Source organism: Podospora pseudocomata, chromosome 6 (assembly GCF_035222375.1).
Source record: "Podospora pseudocomata strain CBS 415.72m chromosome 6, whole genome shotgun sequence".
NCBI classification, from domain to species: Eukaryota; Fungi; Ascomycota; class Sordariomycetes; order Sordariales; family Podosporaceae; genus Podospora; species Podospora pseudocomata.
This window is the reverse complement of record NC_085890.1, coordinates 486,883-500,790: the sequence shown is the minus strand read 5'-3', so window position 1 is coordinate 500,790 and position 13,908 is coordinate 486,883. Positions and strand designations below refer to the sequence as shown.

Genomic DNA, 13,908 nt, shown 5'->3' with positions numbered 1-13,908 from the left:
AAACATTCAGCCTCTCCTCTAAATTCCGAAACAATTTTCCTGTCAATCCCCTACAATTCCTTGCCAAAAAGTACACTGACAGGCGACAGGGTGATGCTCCAAGGTAACCCTGCGCCACGCTACCAAAAATGCCTATTAAAGGTGTGTAGTACGAGTAGTAGTAGTAATAATAATGTAATGCCCTCCTTGTGTCTTTTCCTCCATCCCATTCCTTGGGAAGGCTGATCCCAAATCAAAACTCGTCCCCTTTAGTTCACATCCCGTTGCTGTGCCTTGTGCTTTGCTCGTGGTGTCCTGTTTTGTCGTGAAGGCAATTGAAACTAGAAAGCTGCCCCTAGTCCATTCTTTGACTGACGCTTGCTGAACCGGTTGCGCTTCACATGTGTCGGATCTTCCAAGCTGCCTTGGCTCTTGCTGAGCTGGTTGCGCCCGGATCTGTCGCTGATGCTGTATCCCTCGGGAAAGGTGGCTCTACCACCCATTGTGCTCGCTGGGCTCGACATGGAGGACGACATGTCACCAAATCCATTCTCGCCGCTTAGGTTCTGCGAGAGGGCAAGGTCCTTTGCCCGCTGAAGCGAGTCAATCCAATCGTTTACCGAAAATTTGGACCCTTCAGTCTGGGACGACTTTGGCTCCTCGAATTGATAATGGATACCGTTCTGATTCTGTTGTTAGCACACAAACATTTTCCCCCCAAAAAAGGATAATATCATCAGCTTACCGTATCGACACACCAAACCATTTGCCCTTTGGCGTCCAACTGACTTCTCCACGCACAGTCTGGTGCCAGAAGCGAGATCTCCTGTTTCGATCGTTTCTCTTCACCACCAGCCGGGCAGAGCACGATGCGTCCGCTCGACGTGATCATGACAAGCCGTTGACGTTTCTTGGTGGTGCTGCCACCAAAGAAGCGAGACAGCTTCTTGTGACCATCGCCCTCGCCTCTCCCGTGAGGGCTGTTTGGAATTGGGGAGGATATCACCATCAGGTCGCCTAATTTCAATATCCGTTCGTTATTTCTAGTCAGAACTGGCGACCATTCGATATCAAGCTGCGTTGGCGGTGGCAACTCGGTAATAATCCTGGCTGGTCTCTGGCCATTCGATTGCCCTTGAGGACTTCGCGACTGAGCTGGTTGTGGCTTCTTGGGGCTCCCGCCCATCCCGCCATTGAGTTGAATAATGTTGGGTTCTTGAGCAGGCGGTACATATGGCCTCAAACGCGGGGCTTTCATCCTCCACAGCTCCTTGCCGAACTGCTGTCCATCAAAGAACTCGTGGTTCTTGATGTGTTCCACCGTGAGACGTCGGTTTGGATCAAGGACCAAGCATCTCTCTACCAGATCGCGCGCGGCGGGTGGGAATCCAGGGGGAAACTCGTAATCCAAGGCGACGATCCTTTGAAACGTCAAATACTCGGTAGCGCCCTTGAAGGGCGGTCGGCCCACGAGAAGCTGGTAGATGATGCACCCGAACGCCCACAAGTCACTGGGCTTCCCTGCAGACTTATCTGTCAAGAGCTCGGGACTCACATACTCTGCCGTGCCCACAAAAGAGGTGGCCTTTTGCCCATCAGACATGCCACCTTGGCTAGAGTCTTCTGGAGGCCTGGGTTCGCGGGGGTCTGGTAAGAGCTTTGCGGTGCCGAAGTCGGTAATTTTCACATGCATCTGGTCATCGAGTAGCACGTTTTCGGGTTTGAGGTCGCGGTGGATGACACCTCTCGAATGCATGTAAGCAATGGCATCCAGAATCTGAGCGCCGTAAAACCTCGTGCACTCCACGTCGAACGTCCCCGTCTTCTTGAGGACACCCAACAACTCTCCCCCATTGCACAAGTCCAAAACATAGTAGAGCGACGCCTCGTCCTGAAACGTATAGTAAAGCCGAACGATACCCGGATGATCCGTCAGTCGGTTGAGCGTGTTCTTTTCAATGTTGACGTATTTGATCTTCTTCTCCTTGATGATGTGTTTCTTCTCCAGCACCTTGATGGCGTACTCTCGCAGGGTTTGGCGATCGGTGGCGAAATAGACGGTGCTGTAGGACCCCTCACCAAGTATTCTGCCAAACGAGAAGTCTCTAACTCCCTTCTTGACAGACTTGATCACTGTCCTTCCCTCGGCGTCAACCTCCCGTCTGAGACTGACGGCGGCGCCTTTGTCTTTCCATTCTTCACTGCTGGCTATTGGCGGCATGTCCTGCACATAACTCCCGGGTGGCGCGTGGGGAATACCCGCGATGGGGGCGTATGTGGTGCCCATGCCCTGGGAGCTCCTCCTAGGGGGCATCATACCGTTCCCAGACTGGCTAGGACTTGGAGCCGGGCGTTGGGAACGACTTGGCTCGCGTGATGGGATATAAGTTGGGTTGTGCTGGTCAGATCTGGGCTCGTTCCCCGGGTCAGCATAGGGTGTTGCTTGCTGGTCAGGTCCATGCCCAGGCCCAGCCTCAGGTGACACAGCTGGACCTCCGATAACACCTGGACCCGGCGAGCGTCCTCCACTGGAAGACTGATAGTTTGCATATCTTTCCGCCAGGAATGGGTCGCTCGAGGCAGCCGAGTTGCCTGGGCCTCTGGCCGCGTTCAAGTTATTCTGCGCGGTCTTGAGAATGGCGGCGGCAGACTCGTACGTGTGCGGCGGTCGGGAGGGCGAGTTCCTGGCCGTCGATTGATAGTCGAGTGTGTCGTGCGGAGTGCGAGGAGGTGTAGGCTCTGCGGTATCCGGAGTTAGAGGGCTCGGCATTGGTAATTGTTGCTGTTGATGGTGTTGCTGTGGTTGTTGCTGCCGGTAGCTGTACTCCTGCTGTTGCTGGGGCTCGGGGGAATCATGGGGGTCGTTCGATGCGTCCCGTGAGGGGTTTGGGGAATCATCGGGATTGGCAATCCGTAGACCGCCCAGGGCCCGAGACAAACTCAAATCACCATTCATCTTCGTGTGTGGGATGGTGTCCCCAATGGACACAGAGGCGACGTCACCGGAACGGAAGAGAATAAGGAGCGGGCGGGCAGCGGTGGGGGTTGATGGTGGTGGTGAGCGAGCGACGACGTAGGAGTGCTGGCGGCGGCGGGCATGCGGTCGGGGTTCGAAGCAGCAACTGGTAACGCAAGTGTGCCGCAAGGCGGCGAATAAAAACTAGATTTTGTAATCTCGACAACGCGGCCCCGTTTGGCCGTGGATTATCTGCGTGTCTCGTTTGTATCGAGATGGAGCGACGGAGACGCCTCGCGCCTCTTTGCTGGGCTGGCTGGGCTGCTTGGCTGGGCGTGATCTGATGGACCTAACTTCCGCTGCCAAATCCAAGATCCCGGCCCGTCAAATTACCGATTCTTGGGCATCCAACGCGCTGGCCGTTGGCTCTTGCAGTTCCCGGAGAGCGGGCACCGAGGCGGGGATTTGCTCCGATGAGGAAAACGGCGTTGATCTGGGAAGTCCGGCTGACTGTCGGTACCGGTGCGAGTTCTTGAAGCGCAATTCTCAGGGCCGAGGGCGGTGACGATGTCTGCTGAAAATGAGGCGGTGGACTCGGCCTCAGCAGCCGGGGCCACTTGTAAGAATTGGCAAGGGCGTTCAGGTACCTAACGGTGCGTGGGCGCCCCTTTTATGGCTCTGACTAAGATGCGATACTTTGATGCCTATCTTGAGAGCACTAAGAAGATGCCTTGCAGGTTCCAGCCATATCGTAAACTTGGTGCATTTCATTGAAAATCGGTGTTCTTTCATACCGTAGCCAGGAAATACGGCTTTTACGTGTCTGAGAGTCACATTAGTCAAGAGCAAAGTGGTAGCGCTCGTAGCTCATGCTAGTGTGACCATATAGTTCGACATTTTTGGTGTCTTTGAAGCTTGGATGTTCGCTACACCAGACCACCGTGCATTCGTCACCAGTCGAGGTGGCTAGCAAACTGTTGGCTCTAAGGCTAAAAGCTTCTTGTCAGAAATTTCAGAATAAATCATACAAGGTAAGGTAGGCACAAGATCTCAAGGTTGCTATATCGGTACTATGTGGACACTTGCTCCAAGATTGAGACCAAAGGGCTCTTCAACTCGGCAGCTGTTGTGTTGACCTCTTGCCATGTGCAAGACTATACAGCCATACTTTGAGCGTTTTTTTTCTTTACCTCTCGAATGTAAACATCTATGTCTGTATCTGGGGTTGGACGCCTTTTCCTCCAATGTATGTACCCGTCAAACTTCCAGCATTGCATGTCTGTAGGACTGCTCCTTCCCATCGCCTCTGATCTCAAAGCAGCTACCGTTGTGAAGTGCTTGCCAGCTCTGGCTTCCTTGAACCAAAACTTGCCATGCTTTCCCTCCCACCAACCTTTTCCGCTGCCCTTAACAGTACCCAGTCCAGTCTCAAATTCATATGAATCCGGGATCTTATTTGTATGCTGTCCCCAAACCCGTCCGTGGAATCCAGTGTCTTCGAATCAGCCCTACAATGCTGCGTCTCCAGCCCACTATTCTTTCACTGACCATGGTCGAGGTCGAGGAGCTTGATCAACGTCTGAAAGAGAAGAGACACCACCGCCAGTTCCTCAACTATCTTACAAAACCAGGGGATGCATCCGCGATACCAGAATTTGTTCCAAGCTTTCCCTCGGCTTCTTCTGCTAGAGCGCGCGGCAAACAACCACAGACTGACCAAAACATACGCTTCTTGCCCCCCGGTAACAGACCAGAATCTAGGCGTTCCACAGACACGGAGCCATCCAGTTCAGTTCTTGCTCAGCAGAATCAAGGGGCCACCTTCACACTGCCGGACCGCACCAGAACAGTTGAAGGCCAACCTAGGCCTAATATAAAGGCTGATCACCCGCTAGAACTTGATGGGCAGCCGCCTTCTCCGTCCCAACAGCCAGTACTGTCGACTCCTAGACATAATCAAGTGGCAGAGTACCACTCAGTCGACACTTACCCATCCCTTCCAACAGGTTCACCCGGCCAATCATCTGCTTCAACTCCGGGTATCCATACCGACCGTGTACCTCCAGTTGACAGAGAGCAGACGCTAGAACGAGGACCGGCATACCCGTCCCGTCCAGCAACATATAGACGGCTGGTAGAGCCAACAGTCTGGCCTTCGTCCCCCATCACCCATGATTTTGAGCGTCTGGCGATTGTTCAAAGGGCTGTCAGAGTATGGCATACTCTTGTCTCATCATACTTTTCGACCATGCTGATCACCTATTCTAGACCCTAGCGCAGTTGGATGATGCGGACAGAAGACACAACAACCCCCGTGCTTCAATGAGTCCCCCTCGCCGACCAAGCACAACGGTTCCTCGCCATCGGATCCGACCTCGGGACAGCGTCCCTGGTGAACCCACGACGCCACGCCGTCAATTGTCTCCTCCGCCTTTTGAGATCTACGACGATTCTTTGCCGCCCTCGGCACAACCTCAAACGCCCCAGAATCTGCCGGAAGCACAGCACCAGAGCCGATTGCGGGGCTCTTACACAGTCCCAACCCGCCGTGGCACGTCTCCAGGATTTGACTCGCTTTCAAGGCTCAGCCGACGAAGACGTGAGCGAGAAGAAAGAATTCCAAGCCCGCCTGGATTACAGACGCCGGGCATGATGGGGTTGTACGGTGGTCTTGAAAATGCTGATGACGTGAGTTTGTTTGAGCGGGCCATTCGGCGGAGCATGGAGCATATGGATGGCAGTCCAGGGCCAAGCAGGTAGCATGCTTCTCTTACCTGTGATAACCGGAAAGGAGGAATGAGCGGAGAGGGCGGTTGGAAGGAAACTTGGGATTATTCGTACTAACTGTCCTCATACTTGTCTAGTCGAGCTTTATGTTTCTAGCCAAGACCAACTCAGCATGTTTGATATCGGCTGTATGATTATTACCATAGAGACACTCGCTTTGACCTCGCACTCTGATCTTTGACCTTGCTGCGCCAGCACTGAGCAGCAGCCTCTGCGTTTTTGCTTGTTTCACCACGGCTAATAGTTCAAAGACAGACCGATACTTCCCGTTCATAAAGTGCATAAATTGGTGCTGCATCCAGACACAGCCAGTGGCTGGGCACTGCAGGGTAAGCAGACAGGATCGAGACGACGGCGGATGGTCACAACGTTGTGGTTCTCGAGCTCATTGGTAGCACGTGACAAGAGGCGTGGGTGTAATGGGGAAGGATTGGCACTAGCTATCAGGGTCTGTTTCACGAGCAGTGATTGGTGTCTTGGCCATTGGAGTGTGGACAGAGTCAGGACCTGGGGCGTGTATCTTTAGGCGAGGAGTTGGGGGTCCGGGCGGTGCTCGGGACTGACCAGAAAAGCGCCGAATCTGCCGGGCTCACCAGGCGAGAAGCAGCATGGACCACCGAGAGCGGGGACAGTCAGCGGGGGACGGAACGACCAAGGGGGCAACAGCCGATCTAACCACATTCGGGCCAGCTATCTTCCGCCGCCGCCCGCTTGCTGCAAACAATTTTGACCCAATCAGAAGAGCATCAGTGGGCCAGACCCGCTCTTTGGGGGCCGGCCAATGGGATGTTACAAAGCCCTTTCTCTTGTGGCGCATCCACCCACCTGCAAGCTCCAATGCCTTTTTGTCTGCCTCGCAGGTCGAAGCATGTCTCACGCTGCCCTCTTCTGCTTCTTCTTCCCCCAGATCTTACCTTGCGCCCTGCTTCCTTTCCTCCTTCTCTTTTCTCTCTTCCACCCCAACCTTCCCATCACACATATATTTGTGATCTCCTCCCTCCTTCCTTCCCATCTTTGACTTGACCACTTCTCGACCCTTCCTGATCCACGCCAGCCACGCCGTCGTCTCCCACTTACACACGGCTCCCACATTCTCGTCGCCGTCCCGTGCCTGGCTTCCACCTTGCCGGCTCTTACCCGCGTACCCTTTCCACCACTTCACCTCCGTTTCCAACGTCCTCAACGCCTCACCTGCGGTCAATTCCATTACTATTTTCTGGGTTGGGATATTCTGACCTCCACTCCTGGCCAATTGTCTTGTACACCCCGGCCAATCTCATCGTCGCTACCTTGACCTACCTCCCTCAAACTTTTCACCACCTTTCCCCTGACAACCACTCCTAACATCACAGCACCAGCACCTGCACCTGAGGCGCGCTTGATCTGACCAGTGTCACTTCATTCGCATCTAACTCACATTTCTTACATTTCTCACACTCATCCTCTAGTGATCCAACAGATTCCCAAGATGCCGTCTTTCGATCGCGTCTACGGTTCATCGCCGGTTCTCGCCATGTCACCACAGGCAGTTCACCAGGGCTCGCTCGGCATGCCTTTTGTCCAACAACACCAAGCCATGTCTCTCAACAATGCCTATTTCGCTCGCAGCCCTTCGTCAGTCGCCGGTCGCAAAAGATCCAGGGACGAGGCTGCTGTCAATCTTGACCCCCCCGAGAAGGTGGTTGACGCTCCTGTCATCAAAACCCCAGAAGAGGAGTACGTCTACGGCCCTGGCATGACTCTCATCAAGAAGAGTTCTGCCTACGTCGCGGATGCCAGCAGTCAATCTGGCACTTGGGTTGAGGAACAGGTCGCCAAAGAAGAAGCGCGCAAGATGGAAGCTGCGGTCCTTGCTCAGCAGCAACTGTCTCAGTCCAGACCCTCTCTCAGAAGTCACAAATCTCAGCGCCTCGAAGTGAGCCGGGACGACAGTTCGCCTAGCAGACGGGCCAGCCCTACCCGTGCTGCCTCCAGCCCCTTGCTGGGTTCGTCCGAGTCTCTTGGGCAGCCCATCGTCGATGACTTCACTCTTCATCTTGGCATTGGATGGAGTCGGATCAGCGATGACGAACATATTCAAGCTGCTGCTCGAGGCTGGGCTCGCTTCATTGACAATCATTACCCTGTCACCAACGCCAAGATTCTTCTCCAGAGCCGTGGCCTCCAATCATACTTGGTCGAAGCATCCGAAGGTTACTTTTTATTCGCCGAAAACCTTCGTCAGGGGTGTCTTGTCAGCACCACAGCTGATCGCGCCCTTCAAAACCTCAAGACCTCACCCCCTACCTTTGACGGGCCAGCCACCATGGAAGCCTCTGAATCACCCAGGCCTCTGCAGCCCACCGCCTCTTTTGCGACACACATCAGCCCCGTCACCTCGATCGAGATTGACATGAACTAAACACATATTTGCGACTCACCGTCTTCTGTTGGCTTTGGCGTTGGCGGGATGGGATTCTTTTGAGCGCAGCTTCTGGTGAAGTGTTGCGTGGGCGGCATGGCGTTGAATCTGGCAGGCGTCGATGCGATTTCTTCGACCATATTCGTCTCATATTTCCAAGGGGTTCTGGGGTTCAAAAGGTAACAGGGGATTTCAAGGCAATTTTCACTTAAGCCATGTGTTTTTAACCAATCAGGTGTATTACTAGCAAGCAATCGAATTGCCATCAAACTACTACCATGATTCGAAGTTTTGTGAGCGTGAATTAGGCTGCAGGCTCATACAGGGCCCGCTCAAGTCATGTCTTGATGAGATCAGATGGTTTGTGTGAAGTTATGTCAGTGAGCATATCAGGTGGTGATTGAGTTTTTGGTGTGCGGTGCCATCCCTTCTTTTGCTAAAGCATGCGGGCATCTGGCCGACAGCTGATGCAATTGATGGCTCTCCGGCCCCGAACAAGACAGATTCTCGGGTAGAAAAGGCCAACACCAAAGACAAACTATCGAGATGACAGAGGTGGATTCTGGACACAACATCGTCTCTGCTTATCTTTGTCCTACCAAACCACTTCAGCTCCGTCCCGAACACTCGAGGTGCCGGAATCGGGAGTCAGGTGAGTGAGCCCAGCAGGTTTGGTCTCACGCTACTGACCAACTTTACCATGCACCGCAACGGGAATATGGAAATGGTGGCATCTGGGGACACAAACTCGACTAAGCAGGGAGCAGGCATCCAATCGAGTCCAACCTCCCGAGAAAGGCCACAAACATACCAATGTGCTGCGAACGGCGGTGGACTTGGTAAATAATAGAACGCGGACAGGGCGCGTCCTGCATGATAGCTATGCGGACATTGCCTATCCGGTCCCTACCTACCTGGGTGTCGACGTGAGGTAAACAACAACAGAAGCCTGTGGTTGATTTTCATTTGTTTCATCTTCTCCTTCCTGTCTTTTAAATCTTCTATGGTTTTTTCCCATATGGTTATCCTGGACCAATCCCTTCTGCAACAACAGACCAAGGGCAGCCAACCTAGGTCAGGTCGACCGTCACCTCACCACCAATCGCTTGCTTGCCTTGGGGGTCGGCAGAAGACCTAGAGCTGGCTGTCCACTCACCCATTCCCCTGGTGGTGGCAAAACCTGGAGGTCTGCGAAAGAGCAGCTCTTGTTTTCCCTCTCAAGTTTTCGTTCGCCGTCGACAACCGGGGCGGGACTGCTCTGCCCTGGTGGGCTGGGAAAGCAGAGCAAGAAACACGGCCTCGCAACCTTGCCGTTGCCTCACTCCGCTGCCTCGACCTGCCGAGTCCACAGAGTCACAAGCCCAGGGAGATACCACCTGGGCACATCCCCTGTCTCTTTTTTTTTTCCTCTCACGCAATCGTCAGCAAGGGGTAGGATTGCCTGCTTTTTCACCTCCTTCTCCCCTCTTTCTATCGTTTGTTTTGTTTTTTATTGGCTTTGCCTTGCAGCGTTGACCTTGAGCGCGCGCGCACCAAACAACCTGGAAGACTGCCCGCTCTGCCTTGCCTGCAGCTTCGACCCCTCTTAGTGCAACCTCTCTCCAAGTTTGCCGGCCAGGTGCCAGCTGTCAGAGGAGCTCACGCCAAATAACAGTGACATCGTTAGACGGAGGCAGCCAGGGGAGCAAGATCAGAAGGATACTAGTCGGGAGAGCATTTTGTTATCGTCGCACGAGGTATAACAGCAGACCGAGCAAAGCAGAAGAGGGGGGAAGCAACAGATACCCGGGATTTTGGCACACCACCGCCAGCATTCATGGTGTCGCATCACGGCGACGGGCCCACGGTCCTGGCACTGCGGGGGACCTCATCCGCCGTGGAGGCAAGCGACCGAAGGAGAGAGACCGGCGCCCCCCGCGCGGCAGCTTCACATGTCTCGTCGCGCTCGAGACGCTACAATCGGTCTCATGCTGGTGGCACCTCGTTCGTTCCGCAGAATGAGTTCCCCGTCTTCAGTCACAGCGGCGATGTCGAAATCCTGGTGCGTCTCGCATCCGGCCACGAGAATCGATACCTCCTTCACCGACATACCCTGACCCGATGCTCTGGGTTTTTCGAGATCAGCACCAGCAATGAATGGTCGCGAGCGCAAGCAGTCCCCGAGAATACTCCGCCGTCGCTATCAGCACCTCCCACTGCCGGCGCAATCGAGGGAGTCAAGCCGGCAGGAGCGTCGCAGCAGCTGACAAGGATAGAGGACCAAGGGATTGTGGGGAGCCATGATGGAGGTGCAGTTGGGAAACCATCGTCTGCATCGCTGACGCCGGTGAAGAAGAGATGGAGATATGAATTAGACTTTGGGTCAGGGGGCGACGATATTCCCATGCTGGTGCAAAAGGAGGAGCGAGGCCCGCCCCCGACGACCAATTCACTTTTTGGCGGACCACCACCCTCACACTCCTCCAGCCGACATCACAGCAGCAAATCAACATCGCACTCTTTCTTTCGATCTGTCGCCAACCTCAGTCTGTCGTCATCCGGCAACCACGCGCCATCCCTCCCACCACCAACACCAGCCGAAGAAGACCTCCTGCGCGACTACGACAACCTGTTCAGGATCATGTACAACTACGCCCCGACCCTCGACCCGATCAACATAGCAGACGCCTACATTCAATGCAAATCATTGCTTAACCTTGCCGACCAATACGACGCCCTCGCGGTCGTCGGCCCGCGGGTCGACCACCACATGCTCCAGTTCCAATCCCGCCTCTGGAAGCAAATAGCAAAATACCCCATCTCCTACCTCCGGCTAGGCTACCTCGCCAGGTCAAAAGTCATCTTTCAAGAAGCGTTGGTCCACGTTGTCGGTCAGTGGCCCGCAGGCGAGCGCTCCATTAGGGCTGCCTTCCCGGAGACGGTAATAGACATAATAGAAGACAAGGTCGACGAGCTAGAGGAGACGGTGTCCCGAATCGAGGCGAGGTTGTTCCGACTCACTCTGACGAATCGATCTTCGGGGGAGAGGGTTTCGCCAGGGACGAATTATCTCGACTGGCTGGCGGTTAGTCTGTTTCGCACCTGGCTGGCGGATAACACCACCCCTCCGCCGCCTCTTCCCCCGCCACCACCAGAACGGACGGGAAGGTCCTCCCGCACGGCACTTACAAATGGAAATTCGGGGAGCAGCGGCCGCCATAGGAATAACTCTTCTTCTTCGTCGTCGTCCTCAGCGGCGGGCGCTCTTGTTCCTGCGAACTCGAACGGCAACAGCAATTCTGCCCAGAGGAACGTCCACTTTCACCCTCCCCCTCCGTCTGTACCCCCGTTGGCTACCTTGGGGAGGACGTATAGAGTACTGGGATCGACCCAAAACGAAAAAGGGTACCTGACGCATGACGAGTGTAAGAGGTTTCTGAAGCTGACGCCGGACCTGTACTCGAGAGATAATTTGAGAAGGTTCGAGAAGCGGATTGATGAGCTGAAGGCTATGGCGAGGGAGGTGGTGAGGCCGCTGATGGGGAGCGGGCTTGAGCTCGAGTTGCAGGGGGGTGGGCAGGTGGGTTATTTGACTTGTACGCGTGTTGGGGAGAGGGATCTGCCTTGGGTGGGAATGGTGAGGTATGATTAGGCGGGGGAAACAAGAGCCTGGTGCTTTTGGAGGGAGATTTGGGGGGCGGTTTTATGTGGAATGACCTAGGATGAAGATTGGGATGGGAAATTTGGGATGGTTCTCTTTGTTTCTTTATTTGTTTGTTTAAATGTTGAGGATACCCTTTTTTTGGTTTGTCTTTTTGTAAATGGAGTACTACCTGTTACTGGCTTGAAAGTATGATTGATGTTGTATGGAAGTTGGTTGTCTCTCTCTTTAATTTGAGATTATATCATTTGAGAAGTATAAACAAGCAAAGGCCGTTTTGATATTAGAGATTGTTCATGGTCTTTTTTTCTTTTTTTTTTTTGTTTTTTTTTTTTGCACTAAAGTGAGATATATACCATGTTTTCGGTGTTGATCATACCTCCAGACTACCCGGGCTTTATGTTACACGGCGTGTGCTTCAAGAGACGGACGGAAGAACATCATTAAGGTGGCTCAAACAGAGAACATGATCCATCTCTACAAGCCTTTACGCGTAAAGTAGTCTGCCTGTTGGAGTGCCGTTCATCGACTTCAGGTGATGTCTAGCGACATCACCACATGCTACTACACCGCCTTGCCTCCAGAAAAGAACACAACCACCCACCCAGCCAACCACCCAATGAGCTCACGAAACAAGGTCGACATCAACCATCAAGGCCATCACAAGATCAACCAGCAAAACTTGCAACAACTCTTTCAATTCTTCTTCTACCTTGGCAATAAAATGTCCCTCACCATCAAACCCCCTCTCTCATCGATATAATCTCTCCGAGGAAGTCTGCAGGCGAGAGCACCATGGCCCTTTCGAGAGGTCAAGTGCCGATTTGTTCTTCGCCAATTGTTTACCTCGAAAGCCGTGAGAAAATACCGTGCTAACGAGGAGATAATATGGCGGTCATCATCACATCTCATCATCTTTTTACTCTACACACACTCACCGTCATCGAGACATCCCGATCCAACATGATCATCAGTCTTGCTTACGACTCCTAAAAAGTTAGTACCAACGAAATCGAGGCAGTATACAACAGGCCTTTCCAGTCAAAAGGCCAAAAAATATGCAGAGACAAGAGATGTGGCTTCGGGATAAACCTCCCATGGAACAATAATCACTTGAAAACAGTGAAAATTGGCCATTGAGAACAAAAAAATTGTCTCGATTCGTTGATTCTGTCTCTCTCTCCCTCAAAACCCTGTTGAGGTGATGGTGTCTTCTAGATCCGTCCCTGTGATTTTCCCTGTCCCAAGATATCCGTAATTTCGCAAGCAACCGATTTGACGCCAGAGTACCGACCGAGATTGTTGAGAGAAACGGGGGGGTATCGAATCTCGACCAGCCGAACCGAGAAAATTTTCGTCGTTTAATTTTTTTGCATTCAAGGTCTCATGTTGTCACCGCTTAAGCAGTGGCAGCGGCCTTGGGCTTGGAAGCCTCACGGCCGGCCTTGATGCGCTCAAGGATGGCCTCACGGTCCTTGTCGAGCTTGAGCTTGGTGATCACCACGTTGGAGGGGTGGATGCCGAGGGGGACGGCGGCACCAGTGGCCTTCTCGCGGACGACGCGCTCGACGTGGATGACGTACTTGAGGCGGTAGACGGAGGTGACCTTGCCCTCCTTATCCTTCTGGGAGCCACGAACGATGGTGACCTCGTCGTCCTTGCGGATGGGGATGGAGCGGACCTGTTGAGATTGTCAATTACCCGATCATTTTTGAACAGCGAAAGTCACAGGAACATACGTTGTACTTCTCACGGAGCTCCTTGGAGAGAGGAGCGCTCATGATGTCGCGACGAACGCTGGAAGGCGCGGAGAAGTGAGCCTTGCGAGACTTGCGTCTCGAGGACGAAACGTCTGCAATCAATTGTTAATATCGCATCGTTTAATGGGTAATTGATGAAGATGGCACTGACTGGTAGAGACCTTGGCCATTATGACGGATCGTTGGGCGACTTGGACAAGGAGTTCGGTTGCTTGATTGATCACCGTGATCTTGACGGAGGAGAAAATAAAGAGGCGAGGTGTTGTGGGTTTTGGTCAAAAATTTGGCAAGCCCTGTGTGCGGGCTTGCCGACCGCCTGCCTGAATAGGATTGGTCGATGGCAGAATTGGGAGCTGGGGCCAGCTGCCAAGAGGAGTGGGGCATT

General features: G+C 53.5%; 5 protein-coding genes across 5 annotated transcripts; 3 read left to right on the top strand and 2 right to left on the bottom strand.

The window, feature by feature from the left end:
• Nucleotides 1–320: 320 nt before the first annotated feature.
• Nucleotides 321–3,735, bottom strand: PKH1 (serine/threonine protein kinase; the record flags this gene model as incomplete). Its single annotated transcript, XM_062892133.1, is given in 3 exon segments — nucleotides 321–662; nucleotides 725–3,251; nucleotides 3,265–3,735. The coding sequence occupies 2 exon segments, from the start codon at nucleotides 2,933–2,935 to the stop codon at nucleotides 321–323; spliced, it is 2,553 nt and encodes an 850-aa protein (XP_062740210.1). The 5' UTR covers nucleotides 2,936–3,251; nucleotides 3,265–3,735.
• Nucleotides 3,736–3,888: 153 nt separating this feature from the next.
• QC762_604360 (uncharacterized protein) lies at nucleotides 3,889–5,998 on the top strand. Its single transcript, XM_062892132.1, has 2 exons — nucleotides 3,889–5,147; nucleotides 5,204–5,998. Exons 1-2 carry the CDS (start codon nucleotides 4,374–4,376, stop codon nucleotides 5,693–5,695), a joined length of 1,266 nt encoding a protein of 421 aa, XP_062740209.1. The 5' UTR covers nucleotides 3,889–4,373; the 3' UTR covers nucleotides 5,696–5,998.
• A 1,192-nt stretch (nucleotides 5,999–7,190) lies between these two features.
• On the top strand, nucleotides 7,191–8,123 carry QC762_604350 (uncharacterized protein; the record flags this gene model as incomplete). Its single annotated transcript, XM_062892131.1, has 1 exon — nucleotides 7,191–8,123. The coding sequence occupies one exon, from the start codon at nucleotides 7,191–7,193 to the stop codon at nucleotides 8,121–8,123; it is 933 nt and encodes a 310-aa protein (XP_062740208.1).
• A 1,816-nt stretch (nucleotides 8,124–9,939) lies between these two features.
• QC762_604340 (uncharacterized protein) lies at nucleotides 9,940–11,754 on the top strand (the record flags this gene model as incomplete). Its single annotated transcript, XM_062892130.1, has 1 exon — nucleotides 9,940–11,754. One exon carries the CDS (start codon nucleotides 9,940–9,942, stop codon nucleotides 11,752–11,754), a length of 1,815 nt encoding a protein of 604 aa, XP_062740207.1.
• Nucleotides 11,755–12,444: 690 nt separating this feature from the next.
• RPL26A (60S ribosomal protein L26A) lies at nucleotides 12,445–13,811 on the bottom strand. The gene is made up of 4 exons (XM_062892129.1): nucleotides 13,675–13,811; nucleotides 13,503–13,615; nucleotides 12,702–13,444; nucleotides 12,445–12,635 (listed from the first exon to the last, which is right to left on the bottom strand). Exons 1-3 carry the CDS (start codon nucleotides 13,691–13,693, stop codon nucleotides 13,163–13,165), a joined length of 414 nt encoding a protein of 137 aa, XP_062740206.1. The 5' UTR covers nucleotides 13,694–13,811; the 3' UTR covers nucleotides 12,445–12,635; nucleotides 12,702–13,162.
• Nucleotides 13,812–13,908: the final 97 nt, after the last annotated feature.

Excerpts from the sequence above, each read along its gene's own strand:
- QC762_604360 (XM_062892132.1), top strand. The coding sequence starts at position 4,374 with ATGAATCCGGGATCTTATTTGTATGCTGTCCCCAAACCCGTCCGTGGA. Across the intron at positions 5,148-5,203 it reads TTGTTCAAAGGGCTGTCAGA|ACCCTAGCGCAGTTGGATGA; the intron begins GTATGGCATACT and ends CACCTATTCTAG.
- RPL26A (XM_062892129.1), bottom strand. Across the intron at positions 13,445-13,502 it reads AGCTCCGTGAGAAGTACAAC|GTCCGCTCCATCCCCATCCG; the intron begins GTATGTTCCTGT and ends CAATCTCAACAG.